Consider the following 16,467-nt stretch of genomic DNA (forward strand, 5'->3'; position numbering starts at 1 on the left):
AATTCGGAGGCGGTGGTATTATGGTGTGGTCGTGTTTTTTGTGGAGGGTGCTTGCACCCCTTGTTGTTTTGTTGCATGGCACTATCACAGCACAGGCCTACATTAATGTTTTAAGCACCTTCTTGCTTCCCACTGTTGAAGAGCAATTCGGGGATGGCGACTGCATCTTTAAGCACGATCGAGCACCTGTTCATAATGCACAGCCTATGGTGGAGTGGTTACACACAATAACACCCCTGTAATGGACTGGCCTGCACAGAGTCCTGACCTGAATCCTACAGAAAATGTTTGAGATGTTTTGGAACACCGACTTCGTGCCAAGCCTCACTGACCGACACCGATACCTCTCCTCAGTGCAGCACTCCAGGAAGAATGAACTCCCATTCTTCAAGAAACCTTCCAGCACCTCATTGAACATATGCCTGCAAGAGTGGAAGCTGTCATCAAGGCTAAGGGTGGGCCAACACCATGTTGAATTCCAGCATTATCAATAGAGGGCGCCACGAACTTATAAGTCATTTTCAGCGCGGTGTCCGGATACTTTTGATCACGTAGTGTATGTCAATGTCAACATCTGGTGACAAAACTTAGTTGTTTCTTTGTTCAGTTTTTCACCAGTTAACTGCAAAGTACCTTCAAAAGGAACTCTGGTAAAAAGTGACACAGCATCAATACTAATGAGCAAATCCATGTGACTGAGAAACAAAGACTTCAAATGCTGAATAGAAACCAGAGAACTGGAAATATGATGTTCACATTTTCTGATATGGGGACTGAGAATGGATGTCAAGTTGTTAGAAAGAGCATCCAAATTGCTAACAATAGGCTGAAAAGGAACCCCTTGGTTGTGTACCTTAGGAAAACTGTATAATCTCGGCAGGACTGCAGCATCACATCAAAATTTTTAAAGAACATCATCAGATAATGAACTTTTTTCCAAAGGGAAAGTGTTGTGCATTTTACATGTTCAATTGCATTGTTCTGAAACCTTTGGTAAGCCAAGTCTGGAAGTAAAAGATCAATTTTACCCAAATAATGGTACTGCCAAAGAACTGTTGTGTTACCCTTGTCTGCCAGTAGAATTACTAAATACTGATCTTCTCTGATGGACTGGATCGTGGCTCATTCAAGTGAGGATATGTTACTTCATAGGAGTGGCACCCAACGTAATGTATGAGAGACCTCTTGCCTAACTTCATCAGCTATATCCTTGGGACACCTGGACACTGCTTGTTCAACTGCAGAAAAGGGAACATTCCTGCATGTAGGGGCAAAATTTATTCGTGGATGCAGTCTGATATTGCCCAGGACGACCTGTCAATCCATTCCCAGGATGAAGCAGACAGTAGTGCCAATACTTCCAAATACAAACAAAATAAATCCTTGGATATGACATCCAGTTGTCTGCATGTAAAACAAATGTGCTCCCTTACTAAGGCAAAACCAGCACGCTTTATAATATTGTTGACCATTTTTGTCCCAATTGAATGGACAATTCTGGCAAATTTAGGTATCATACCTTCATTCCAGCATCTCAGCAGAAAAGTAAGGGTGCTCAGCAATTTTCTCTTCTTACGAAGTTAGTCACACTTCCTTAAAATTGCAAACATTTCCTATCAGTAGACACTCTTGATGTGGCTCTGTAAACTTTCCTGGCATAGTGATTGATGATGAACATGTATCATCTTGACACAATATTTCAGTGGTCCACTTGGCTGCCATCTTCAGGCAAGTAAGCTGCTGCACCAACTTGCTGGAATTGAAATCAAACCACAACAATGGCTCCTTTATACACCACCTGTAAATCCACCATGTGTGTGTCAATGTAATTGCCCTCTAGTGCAAAGCACAACAGCACACCAGTGATGAAAACTCACTGAAAGGATTAATTGATATCAAACACTATTTACCAAAACAAAGACAGTTGTTTTTTAATGTCAAACAGAACAGTTCCAACTCTTACTTAAAGAATACCCCTTTATCTCTATAATATTGTCAGATAGCCAGATTTGAATAGCTTCTTTCATTACACTATCCCAATAATGTGACACAGGGGCAACCTCTTGTTTCTCATCATTAAAAATGTTGTATCCTTCAGTAAGACAATGATCCACAACTGCAAATTTTTCTGCCTGAAATAAACACATGTGGCAGTGGTCCTCCATGCATCAATCCTGGAGCATAGGAATTGTTTGTCCAATATGGGCTTTCCTGCAAAAGCAGGGAATTTTGTAGACACCAGCCAGGGATGATGGGGCATTAGGACAGAGTGTTTTTCATAAGCCCACACATATGTCCATGCATCAAATTGAGTGGAGTGCCATCACCACACGTGTTTATTTCAGCCAGAAAAATCTGCATTTGCAAAACATTGTCTTATTGAATATTGTGTTGCTACCTTCTATTTTGTTCAGTAGTGAGATCCTTTTCAATAAGAGTGGCACAAGTGTATCTTCTTTTAATTTGTGGCTGTGACATGTTGTTCCATGTTGCCATATGTACCCCACTCAATCAAAAACTTGCATGCCACTCATGAAAAGGGGAACATTTTCATTGTGTTTTAAGTTTCCAGCTTCCAGTTAGTTTTACTACAGTTCTGTACTGCCCCTGCTGCTCAATATGTTTCTTTACCACTCGTAATCTACTTTTAATGCTTTTCATGTGACTTTCTATGTAATGTTTTTTTTCCCCTTTTGAAGTAAATCACTAATTCAAATTATGAACGGCAAGTCTTATTGGTCCCATATTGCTCTTCCCTCCAACAGATGCCGATACGTTTACCACTCTGGTTTACCAGTTTGCTTTCCCTTTTGTGTAGAGTACTTCGTCCTCTGTGTTCACTGGTCATAGACCGTGTCCTGTACTCACCCACCACAGCTCTCGGGGCTATAGCATAAAGTTTAAATACCCTGCTGTTCATTGCATATTTCTTTATCTAGGCAATCATCTGTAGTATTCCATGGTAGCACTTTTCCATTGACTTTCGTTTTACTGCTCTAAGCCTGATCACTATTTTGTAAAATGTTATATAGAACTTTCTTTTTTTATGTGTACTACTGCATGTAAAAACTATTAGCTCTGGTCTCTTTATTTTCAGTATAACACCTGATGATAGGTTTGTAAGAGCCTGAAACCTTACAACTGACATGGTATTTCCAACCTCTGCTCTTATGTTCTGTTGTGGATGCTCCTCCAGCAGGATTGTTGGCTTAAGTCTGTTGTAAGAAGTACTGATTTCTGTACTTTGATTTTTAGGAACCTTTTTATAGTCATTTTGAGTAGCTCTTGTAGTGTGCAACTACTGCAAGATCTCTACTTGTTCTTGCCGAAAGGTAAATTTGTCTTTTTGTTTCACAAGACACTTTAATCCCTCTAGTGATTCATGGTTTCCTACCTGGCTGTTTCATGTCCATTCTGATTAGCTTATGTGGAAAGCTAACTTTCAAATAGTAATATGAATTTATCATAGAACAGACTAAATTTTATGTTAGCATTTCATTCATTATAAAATGCACCCTGTGTCATCTCCAGTAAACTAATCTAAAAGATATTTGTCCTGGTATCATTAATTATTCTAACTTATTTCCACTGAGGAATATCCATACTGTAAGATGCATTTTATTTATCATACGTAACTGTGTATCATGATCAGAGATAACATTTGTTACTGGGTAAACAGCTATTTTCTTACTTTGAGCTTCATAAAAGAAAACATTATCATTTAGAGTTCTACTGTCTTTATCCACACATGTTGGAAAGTTAATTATGTTCAAATGTGTGTGAAATCTTATGGGACTTAACTGCTAAGGTCATCAGTCCCTAAGCTTACACACTACTTAACATAAATTATCCTAAGGACAAACACACACACCCATGCCTGAGGGAGGACTCAAACCTCTGCCGGGACCAGCCACACAGTCCATGACTGCAGCACCTTAGACTGCTCAGCTAATGCCGCGCGTCAAAAATTAAATACTGAGACCAAATTGTAGGATCCAAATTAGGTTTTCAGATCACTTTTCCTGTCAGAATCATTTAGAAAATCCACATTGAAGTCACCACAGACTGTTAATTGCTTGCTGCTGCTGATAGCTAGCACAGTAAGGAATCCAAAATCTCCCACCAGAGGTCTATATACAGTTACAAATAGAAGTGAAGTATTTTTCAGCATTAGTTCATAAGTACACACTTCTGTGTGCTGATCACTACAAAATCCACTTGTCTTAATGTTTCTGAAATTGTCTTCCATCTTAATATATGTAACAACTCCTCTGTTCCCTATGTTTTTTGTTCATGGGTAAACTGCAATAGTGTAATTTTTTATACATCACTTATACATCACTATACATATTAGCTTTGAAGATATGTTTTAACAGGGATGGAAAATTAGAAGAAATAACAAGTACTCCAGCAGTGACTACGTAATCCGCTGCTTGTGTGCTGGTTTGTGCCTCAGTGTGTTCGTAGTACTGCCGTCCGGCAATGCTACTGAGTCACTGCTGGAATGATTGCTATTCATTATGTTTTGCTGTCCCTGTTAACACATCTTCAAAACTATTATTGCATTAAAATAATGTTGGACCAGTATATTGAATGGACACCCAACATTTAAAATCTACTAAAAAATTTGTTTGCAGTGTGAAACAAATGATTCCATAAACTTGCGGGTGCATGGGCATGTGTGACATTCTTGCATATTCGTCAGGTGGATAATGTAGGATGCTTTATAAAGCTGTTTGTTAATGATGATGCTTACAGATGAAGCTGTTGTATGTAGGAAATGTGCAATGCGAGAAAACAGCAGCAAGATGTGTAAAGGTTTGATATCTTATGCAGAGTGTGGTAGCTGAATCTCTCTGCAAATAAATGTCACATACAGTATATAAAGAGGAAGAAAGACATAACAGTGTTTTGTTATCCTATAGGTAATTATAAGGTGTCTCAATGCTGACATCCAAAGAGGTGTTTCCCTGCTTATTTATAGCTGTAGCCCTTCCACTGTTACTTGCAATGGTCGTTCATTGCAAGTACATGACCCATTTATGTTGATTTTTTTAATTTTCTTAAACTCATGTTTGAGATTCAGTGGCTTTGCTCAATGAATACTCATAGTAACTCTTTTCCACACCACGTAACAGCTTCTTGGGTAATGTCAGTCTCACTGTAAATATTCTACATTGCTGAAAACTGACATGTCACAACCTGCAATACCACTTGTTTGATGATCTTGGTACTAATGAACTTTAGTCATGTTGGAATGAAAGACAGCTGTCTTCCTGAAGCACATAATGAGAAACACATGTATAAGGCCCAAGTGCAACAGTTTCCAGTTTTGGAGATTACATTTGTTACAATAAGATTGAGTGTGCTGAGAGAGAATTGAAATATTATAAAAGAAAATAATTACTTGCTTTGTTTGCTTTTGAAAGTTGCAATGTAGAGTCAGATATCTTAGATAGCCAACAGTGTGACTGTTTGCTTAAATGGAATTTTGGTCTTCTCATTTTTTAGGCCGAGGGTACATTTTTTAAACATTTTTGCGACATGACTGTAAAAAAGTGCATCCCAAAAAACTGAAGAACTTCATATATATATGCAGCACATTGAACAGAGAGTTTCACATTTTTTGGATGTGTTATATACCTTAATCTTAATACTTGTTACAACATTTTATTTTATGGACGTAGACAGTAGTTAGAATGTGTTATTCTTGTGCACGGATGGTGATAGGTGATAGCTTTATGTATTAAGACAATCTTAATCCATCTTTCAGGTGCTCCTCTGATGCCTTCTTCCGCTGTGCATATGGTGCCTGTGTTGATGTGAATGCAGCTTGTGATGGTACCATCCAGTGTGAAGGTGATGGCTCAGATGAAGCCCCTGAGCTGTGTGGAACATCTCCAGCCCTCAAGTGCACACTTCCACTCAAACACAAAAATGGTGGCTACAAAGTGATTGGCTGTGACTCCCAATTTTGTGGGTTTGCACCAGGGGCACAAGTACCTTCTGGCACACAGCTGGAATTCTTCTGTGATGAAGGATATCATATAAGTGGGCCCAATGATTCCTATTGCCTTGATGAGGCCTTTACTCCACCGCCACCAGTTTGTGAGAAGAATAGGGAATATTCTACCTCCAGCACATTAAATCATGGTATTGTCTAATATGTCATTGAAGTTGTGTAATAGCTTATCTGGCTTTTTAGATAATATGAAATTACTACTCATTATGTACAATAGTATCAGCATTATAAGGAAAAGATAAATTGCTATTTACCATGAAGACGACAAGTTAAGTTGCTGGCACGAGTAATGAAAAGTCATTTATACATTAGCTTTTGATCATGGTCTTCATCAGAAAAGGAAACACACATTCATTCACACAAGCAAACACACCTTACATGCACATGACTGCCATCTCCAGCAGCTTGGAGTGGAATGGCATTCCAGTCTGAGCTGCTGGAGATGACGGTCATGTGTGCATGGGGAGTGTTTGCTTGTGGAATGAATGTGTGTGTATGTTTCCTTTTCTGATGAAGGCTGTTGCCAAAAGATAATGAGTAAATGTTTTATTGTTGTTCATGTTTGCAACTTAACGTATCATTACCATAAGTAGCAATTTATGTTTTTCTTATATTGTTGATATTCCAACCTATAAATTGTGTGTTACCTAAGTCTAATACAAACTTCAGTTACTGTTTAAACTCAAGTGTCATCCTTTGGTATGTGATATGCTTGATATCAAGTGCTACTCAAGCAGTGGGTAGAAGATTCCACGCAATACAGCCCTGCATGTGGACAGCAAAGTATGAATTGCATGTAGACCGTATTGCATTAAGACAGCTAGTTACTTATGATTGCTAGCATAATATTCTGTAATTATGATTTAAAAAATTGTGGTAAGTCAGATTTTTTATTTGTTACAATTCAGCAAACAGCCATCATTAAGTTATTGGTAATAAATGGCACATAATTTTGATAGTATATTTCTAACATTACAGATAAATAATTATTAATCAAGAAACATTATTATAAAATTTGTTACAAATGTTATATGGGTTTGACATCCATTCATTATCACGGTTCTGTCACTGTTTCTTTGTTTTAATTATGCTTCATTAGTGTTCTTGGAGTAATAACAGTTTGTTATACTAGACATGACTTACAGTCTGATATAAAGACAATCTGAAAATTATATCATATGATGAGTCATATCTAGTATAACAAACTGTTATTACTCCAAGAACACTAATGGAGTGTAATTAAAACTAAGAGACAGAGACAGAATTATGACAGCAAGTGGATGTTAAACCAATGTCTCATACATAACAAATTTCATAATAATGTATCTAATTAATATTTACCTATAATATTAGAAATAATGTACTTCCAGATAACCTGACAATGGCTATTTGCTGAAGAAGGCTTATTGTAATGAATAAAATGATCTGATGTAGCAGTATTTTTGAGATCATAATTACATAATGTTCTTAAAAGACATATACAATGCAGCAGACCAAAAGACTGCATAGTATTTCTGTATAACTCAAAAAACAGTGACAAATGAAATTCTGCCTGAAGCTGGAGGCAAGCTTAAAATTTAATTATAAGCACTGTTGAGCACTGTGAGGGGGAGGATAATGTCAAGTCATTAATGCAAGTTAGTCTTCAGGTACTCATCAACAAAATAAAAAGGATGTTTCATTAGTAAATTGTTAAGTTTCTTCCTGAAGCTATTGCTTTCTTGTGATTGATAGGCATAGTTTATTGAAAACTAGGCTGCCCATATTTTAAGGGGATCCAGATTTTCTCTGAGAAAAGAAACTGTCTCTAGAACATAAACACAAGTGATTGGAAATATATTTGTTTCTGTTATTAGTTCAGTTTTTAGCCATCAATCTGTAGGAGTTCTATATAGGCAGAATGGTTTCAGGATGGGTAGAACAGCATATGAACTGTCTTGTTTTCCTTTAACAGTGATTCATTCTAGTGGAGCCATGAAAGGAGTTTGTCAATTGTGTTATTTATTTTGAACTTCAATTTCAAAGCTGAGTCCACCTGGAAGATCAAATTTGTGCCATCTGCAAACAACACAGGAGATGCATTAAGGAGATTTAGAAGAAGGCCATTGATAAAGAGCAGGAAGGGAAGAGGGCTCAGTACCCACCGTGAGGGGCTCCACAGCTTATCAGGGCCTTGTCAGAATAATTTTTTTATAGAGTCAAGGTTTGTAATTTCTGCCATTTCCTTTTGGTTGGTGATATAGGATTTAAACCAGTTATTTGCTCTACATCTGATAGTATCTTATTCTAACAAAGAGTACATCATTAACAGTTGCCTTTCCTAAATCCAAATTAATGTTAGGTCAACCATTCTATTTTTTCTAGAAATGTTGTGATTATACTGCATATGACTTCCTCAAACATCTTGGATATAGCTGGAAGTATGTAAATTGGACAATAATAGTTTACATCATGACTGTCCCCCTGTTTGAAGATTGCAATTACGTTCAAGGTGTTTAGTACTTTTGTGAAACATCCTCTGCTTACTGAGCTATTGATTGCATTTCATAGCCAGATACATTCTTCAATAAATAATTTTTATTTATTTATTTATCATCCCAATGATCATATTTGTGATATAGGATTTGTCAGGATACATTTCAACAACTATATAATATCTTTACAAAAAATGTTTCTGTGCTGAATTCGTATGAATCTATCTTATGTTTAATACAATATACAACTAATAAGTGTTTTATAACATAATTTCTTATACGCTTGACAGGCCTGATCCTTGATGTTGTGATTTCATTTGTCACATTTATGATATCATATATTCTTATACAGTTGAGCAGAGCTATTCACTTATACTGTAGTGACATTTCTTAAGCATATGGTTCTTAATCTTCTTATGTGCTTGAGAGACATATTCATTGATGTAATTTCATTTCTCACATTAATTTAAACATAAATTCTTTGGTTATAATAGAGGGAAACATTCCACGTAGGAAATATATATCTAAAAACAACGATGATGTGACTTACCAAATGAAAGTGCTGGCAGGTCGACAGACACACAAACAAACACAAACATACACAAAAAATTCAAGCTTTCGCAACAAACTGTTGCCTCATCAGGAAAGAGGGAAGGAGAGGGAAAGACGAAAGGATGTGGGTTTTAAGGGAGAGGGTAAGGAGTCATTCCAATCCCGGGAGTGGAAAGACTTACCTTAGGGGGAAAAAGGACGGGTATACACTCGCACACACACACACATATCCATCCACACATATACAGACACAAGCAGACATATTTAAAGACAAAGTGTTTGGGCAGAGATGTCAGTCGAGGCAGAAGTGCAGAGGCAAAGATGTTGTTGAATGACAGGTGAGGTATGAGTGGCGGCAACTTGAAATTAGTGGAGATTGAGGCCTGGTGGATAACGGGAAGAGAGGATATATTGAAGAGCAAGTTCCCATCTCCGGAGTTCGGATAGGTTGGTGTTAGTGGGAAGTATCCAGATAACCCGGACGGTGTAACACTGTGCCAAGATGTGCTGGCCGTGCACCAAGGCATGTTTAGCCACAGGGTGATCCTCATTACCAACAAACACTGTCTGCCTGTGTCCATTCACGCGAATGGACAGTTTGTTGCTGGTCATTCCCACATAGAATGCGTCACAGTGTAGGCAGGTCAGTTGGTAGATCACGTGGGTGCTTTCACATGTGGCTCTGCCTTTGATCGTGTGCACCTTCCGGGTTACAGGACTGGAGTAGGTGGTGGTGGGAGGGTGCATGGGACAGGTTTTACACCGGGGGCGGTTACAAGGGTAGGAGCCAGAGGGTAGGGAAGGTGGTTTGGGGATTTCATAGGGATGAACTAAGAGGTTACGAAGGTTAGGTGGACGGTGGAAAGACACTCTTGGTGGAGTGGGGAGAATTTCATGAAGGATGGATCTCATTTCTGGGCAGGATTTGAGGAAGTCATATCCCTGCTGGAGAGCCACATTCAGAATCTGATCCAGTCACGGAAAGTATCCTGTCACAAGTGGGGCACTTTTGTGGTTCTTCTGTGGGAGGCTCTGGGTTTGAGAGGATGAGGAAGTGGCTGTGGTTATTTGCTTCTGTACCAGGTCGGGAGGGTAGTTGCGGGATGCGAAAGCTGTTGTCAGGTTGTTGGTGTAATGCTTCAGGGATTCCAGACTGGAGCAGATTCATTTGCCACGAAGACCTAGGCTGTAGGGAAGGGACCGTTTGATGTGGAATGGGTGGCAGCTGTCGTAATGGAGGTACTGCTGCTTGTTGGTGGGTTTGATATGGACGGACATGTGAAGCTGGCCATTGTACAGGTGGAGGTTAACATCAAGGAAAGTGGCATGGGATTTGGAGTAGGACCAGGTGAATCTGATGGATCCAAAGGAGTTGAGGTTGGAGAGGAAATTCTGGAGTTCTTCTTCACTGTGAGTCCAGATCATGAAGATGTCATCAATAAATCTGTACCAAACTTTGGGTTGGCAGGCCTGTGTAACCAAGAAGGCTTCCTCTAAGCGACCCATGAATAGGTTGGCGTACGAAGAGGCCATCCTGGTACCCATGGCTGTTCCCTTTAATTGTTGGTATGTCTGGCCTTCAAAAGTGAAGAAGTTGTGGGTCAGGATGAAGCTGGCTAAGGTAATGAGGAAAGAGGTTTTAGGTAGGGTGGCAGGTGATCGGCGTGAAAGGAAGTGCTCCATCGCAGCGAGGCCCTGGACGTGCGGGATATTTGTGTATAAGGAAGTGGCATCAATGGTTACAAGGATGGTTTCTGGGGGTACCGGATTGGGTAAGGATTCCAGGCGTTCGAGAAAGTGGTTGGTGTCTTTGATGAAGGATGGGAGACTGCATGTAATGGGTTGAAGGTGTTGATCTACGTAGGCAGAGATACTTTCTGTGGGGGCTTGGTAACCAGCTACAATGGGGCGGCCAGGATGATTGGGTTTGTGAATTTTAGGAAGAAGGTAGAAGGTAGGGGTGCGGGGTGTCGGTGGGGTCAGGAGGTTGATGGAGTCAGGTGAAAGGTTTTGTAGGGGGCCTAAGGTTCTGAGGATACCTTGTAGCTCCGCCTGGACATCAGGAATGGGATTACCTTGGCAAACTTTGTATGTGGTGTTGACTGAAAGCTGACGCAGTCCCTCAGCCACATACTCCCAACGATCAAGTACCACGGTTGTGGAACCCTTGTCCGCCGGAAGAATGATGATGGACCGGTCAGCCTTCAGATCACGGATAGCCTGGGCTTCAGCAGTGGTGATGTTTGGAGTAGGATTAAGGTTTTTTAAGAAGGATTGAGAGGCAAGGCTGGAAGTCAGAAATTCCTGGAAGGTTTGGAGAGGGTGATTTTGAGGAAGAGGAGGTGGGTCCCACTGTGACGGAGGACGGAACTGTTCCAGGCAGGGTTCGATTTGGATAGTGTCTTGGGGAGTCGGATCATTAGGGGTAGGATTAGGATCATTTTTCTTCGTGGCAAAGTGATACTTCCAGCAGAGAGTACGGGTGTAGGACAGTAAATCTTTGACGAGGGCTGTTTGGTTGAATCTAGGAGTGGGGCTGAAGGTGAGGCCTTTGGATAGGACAGAGGTTTCGGATTGGGAGAGAGCTTTGGAGGAAAGGTTAACTACTGAATTAGGGTGTTGTGGTGCCAGATTGTGTTGCTAACCCCCAGAAACCATCCTTGTAACCATTGATGCCACTTCCTTATACACAAATATCCCGCACGTCCAGGGCCTCACTGCGATGGAGCACTTCCTTTCACGCCGATCACCTGCCACCCTACCTAAAACCTCTTTCCTCATTACCTTAGCCAGCTTCATCCTGACCCACAACTTCTTCACTTTTGAAGGCCAGACATAACAACAATTAAAGGGAACAGCCATGGGTACCAGGATGGCTTCTTCGTACGCCAACCTATTCATGGGTCGCTTAGAGGAAGCCTTCTTGGTTACCCAGGCCTGCCAACCCAAAGTTTGGTACAGATTTATTGATGACATCTTCATGATCTGGACTCACAGTGAAGAAGAACTCCAGAATTTCCTCTCCAACCTCAACTCCTTTGGATCCATCAGATTCACCTGGTCCTACTCCAAATCCCATGCCACTTTCCTTGATGTTAACCTCCACCTGTCCAATGGCCAGCTTCACACGTCCATCCACATCAAACCCACCAACAAGCAGCAGTACCTCCATTACGACAGCTGCCACCCATTCCACATCAAACGGTCCCTTCCCTACAGCCTAGGTCTTCATGGCAAACGAATCTGCTCCAGTCTGGAATCCCTGAAGCATTACACCAACAACCTGACAACAGCTTTCGCATCCCGCAACTACCCTCCCGACCTGGTACAGAAGCAAATAACCAGAGCCACTTCCTCATCCTCTCAAACCCAGAACCTCCCACAGAAGAACCACAAAAGTGCCCCACTTGTGACAGGATACTTTCCGGGACTGGATCAGATTCTGAATGTGGCTCTCCAGCAGGGATACGACTTCCTCAAATCCTGCCCAGAAATGAGATCCATCCTTCATGAAATCCTCCCCACTCCACCAAGAGTGTCTTTCCGCCGTCCACCTAACCTTCATAACCTCTTAGTTCATCCCTATGAAATCCCCAAACCACCTTCCCTACCCTCTGGCTCCTACCCTTGTAACCGCCCCCGGTGTAAAACCTGTCCCATGCACCCTCCCACCACCACCTACTCCAGTCCTGTAACCCGGAAGGTGTACACGATCAAAGGCAGAGCCACGTGTGAAAGCACCCACTTGATCTACCAACTGACCTGCCTACACTGCGACGCATTCTATGTGGGAATGACCAGCAACAAACTGTCCATTCGCGTGAATGGACACAGGCAGACAGTGTTTGTTGGTAATGAGGATCACCCTGTGGCTAAACATGCCTTGGTGCACGGCCAGCACATCTTGGCACAGTGTTACACCGTCCGGGTTATCTGGATACTTCCCACTAACACCAACCTATCCGAACTCCGGAGATGGGAACTTGCTCTTCAATATATCCTCTCTTCCCGTTATCCACCAGGCCTCAATCTCCGCTAATTTCAAGTTACCGCCACTCATACCTCACCTGTCATTCAACAACATCTTTGCCTCTGCACTTCTGCCTCGACTGACATCTCTGCCCAAACTCTTTGTCTTTAAATATGTCTGCTTGTGTCTGTATATGTGTGGATGGATATGTGTGTGTGTGCGAGTGTATACCCGTCCTTTTTTCCCCCTAAGGTAAGTCTTTCCGCTCCCGGGATTGGAATGACTCCTTACCCTCTCCCTTAAAACCCACATCCTTTCGTCTTTCCCTCTCCTTCCCTCTTTCCTGATGAGGCAACAGTTTGTTGCGAAAGCTTGAATTTTGTGTGTATGTTTGTGTTTTTTTTGTGTGTCTGTCGACCTGCCAGCACTTTCGTTTGGTAAGTCACATCATCTTTGTTTTTAGATATATAAACATATATTCTTATAGACTTGCGCAGAGATGTTCACTTATGCTGTAATAACATTTGTCAGGCATGTGGTTGTTTATTTCTAATACTGTTGAGCATAGAAATTCACTTACACTGTAAAAATTTGTCAAGCAGTTTCAAATTTATCCTCATTTTCCATCTCTTTGATATGTTTTGGTAGTGCATTAGAAAGTTCGATACCTTGATTACATACATGTTTCTGACTTTGGGTCCTTGTTAGAGCGTGTTTTAACTCCACATTAAAATTATTATTTCCTGACTCTCATGATGTTTAGTACCTCGTGTTCAGTTACTGGGATCAGAAAGTTAACCTGTCTGATGTTGGCATAGTGATTCCTGGCACTAGATTATTGACAGTCTTTCAAAAAGTAAGGTAAAATGTTCACTAATCTGGTTTACATCAGAGATTTTTGTTTCATTTACCTGGAGATATTCAGGTGAGACCTATTTGGCTTTGGTTTGTGTGGTGCCATTGGCAGTGTCCAAAAGTGCTTTACTCATGTTACCTGAGTTTACAGTAAACTGGTTAGAGACCAGTTTTGCATTACTAATGACCTCCTTGAGGATTTTTACGCCTATTACAGTGTCTTTGGAAGTTTGGATCACTGTTTGTCTTACTTTCTATATAAAGTGTTTTCCTGGTTGAACAGGGGTAATTATTCACTCAGTGATTGTACTGTATTTGTTGCTCCTGTTGTCTACAAAAACATCTTTTGCATAAGATATAGGACAAGTCAAGTGTAAGTACACATCTGAAAGTGACTTCTAGGCATTCTTTTTTAATGTTACAATAAAACACTTTATGCATTAAGTATTTAAATAGCCACTTCATACATTTAAATATTCTTCAATGGAGTAAAAGCTATGGTGCTGTAAATATGACTTTAGAAGTTTTCCAGAGGTTTTGACCTCAGTGCGAGCTTTTAGGTTTTTGGGAAGTTTTTTATAAAGTTTATTTCCCATATGGAAAGTTCCCTTTTGCACACAGATGTGTTAATTTGGCTTACATGTAATTTTTTTTCTAGTAAAAGGTGATTCATTATTTGTAGCTAATGCTTTTTGATGATTTTTTTGTATGTCTTTTCAGGGTAAAGGCAATGTTGAAATAATGGTACAGTTTATCAACAAACATTTTTATTTTCTTTTCAGTGTCATCCTCAAGATATTTCCCCAAGTCTCATGCTTTAGTCAGTGCTTAATTAATGTTAAACTGTTGGTATCTGCAATAGCGGACCTTAATATGGTGCATGACCTCCCTTAACTTTTAGAGTGGCTTGAAATGTGCTGGGAACACTTTCAGTGAGATGTCTGAATATCTGTGTAAGAATGGCAGCCCATTCTTCAATAGCTGCAACCAGAGAGAATAATGATATTGGACACTGGGATCTGGAGAGAAGTTGACATTGTAACTCATTCCAGAGATGTTCCATTGGATTCAGATTGGGACTCAAGACTAGCTAGTCTGTTTCAGGAAAGTTATTTGCCAACAAACCATTGCCTCACAGATGGTGATTTATGAAGGGTGCACTGCTATGCTGATACAATCAATCACTGTCTCCAAATTTTTTACAACCTCTATCAGTATGTGAGGTTTGGCTTTAGCTGTGCTTTTTCCTTCACTTTTCCCCACTTCACAGTCTCATCACCAGCAGTCAACTTGGGCAGCTTGAGAATGATTGGATTGTCCCAAATGGCTTTGTTGCTCAGGTGACATCCAATGAGTAGTCCACATTCAAAGTCACCTAGCTCTCCTGGCCAACCCAGCCTGCTGTTATTGCTTCTCCACTGACAATCTAACACCCCCCCCCCCCCCAATCACCCTCCCACATCTATTTATTTATCCTTGGGAGTCCATCTCTTGAGACATTCATTGGTCATTTCCACTGCACATAGGGATGTTCAGACACTTCTGATGAGATAGTATATCTACAGCATCCTTTCACATTGTCATGTCATGCCTTCATTGACCTTATCCATGATACACTCGTTTGCTAGTTCCAAAGAAAAGTCTTCATTGTGGCAATACAGCTCATATGAAGCCCCTGAACTTTGTAGGGTATCTCTAGCTTCCAAGTGTACACTTGCACTGAAGTACAAAAATGGTGGCTACAGAGTGATTGGTTGTGACTTTGAAGCATGCAGTCTTAGCCCAGGAACACAAGTATCTTTTGACACCTGGTTGGAATTTTTCTGTGGGAAAGTGACAGTAGTGAAACTGTACTAAACATTTGCAAAATTCAAAACAGTTCCAACAAATCTCTGACTGCATCTAAATATCAGTTTGAAATATTCAGTCTCATCTTCCTTGATGGCCATAGGATAGCAAATGGTATCCTTGTTTTGTTTAGCCAATGTTAATCATTTTCTTCTGTCAGGAGTATTGCCATCTTCCTGAAAGTGGCAGATGTCCACTATCTGCACTCACCCAGTACCACATGCATTTCCAGTACAAAAGACTTAGTGAAGGTTTGTGAGAGCAGTAAGAGACCAAAGGACACAATCTGTCTGGTTCATCCACTAAGCTTTCTCTGACCTGAGGTATTATGCCAACAGCTACACTACTTATGACGCAAATGCTTTAATGTTTAAGAAACTAAATTTTAAGTCATTCTTTCTTTTTATTTCTGTTACTGGTTACATTCCAGTTACTTTGTTTCACCAATCAGTAAATGAATAATCCTCTTCTATCTCAACTATTCTTTTTCATCAATTACAGGGTTATTACAAATGATTGAAGCGATTTCACAACTCTACAATAACTTTATTATTTGAGATATTTTCACAATGCTTTGCACACACATACAAAAACTCAAAAAGTTTTTAAGGCATTCACAAATGTTCAATATGTGCCCTTTTAGTGATTCGGCAGACATCAAGCCGATAATCAAGTTCCTCCCACACTCAGCACAGCATGTCCCCATCAATGAGTTCGAAAGCATCGTTGATGCGAGCTCGCAGTTC

The 16,467-nt window shown here is 40.4% G+C and overlaps 1 protein-coding gene across 1 annotated transcript in view; it reads left to right on the top strand.

Moving 5' to 3' along the window:
* LOC124622700 (modular serine protease-like) overlaps positions 1-16,467 on the top strand; it is a 215,842-nt gene that overhangs the window by 93,667 nt on the left and 105,708 nt on the right. The window contains exon 5 of the mRNA XM_047148489.1: positions 5,774-6,153. Coding sequence (XP_047004445.1) covers positions 5,774-6,153 — 380 coding nt within the window. The remainder of the gene's footprint in view (positions 1-5,773; positions 6,154-16,467) is intronic.

This window comes from Schistocerca americana, chromosome 7 (genome assembly GCF_021461395.2).
Source record: "Schistocerca americana isolate TAMUIC-IGC-003095 chromosome 7, iqSchAmer2.1, whole genome shotgun sequence".
In the NCBI taxonomy this organism is placed as follows: Eukaryota; Metazoa; Arthropoda; class Insecta; order Orthoptera; family Acrididae; genus Schistocerca; species Schistocerca americana.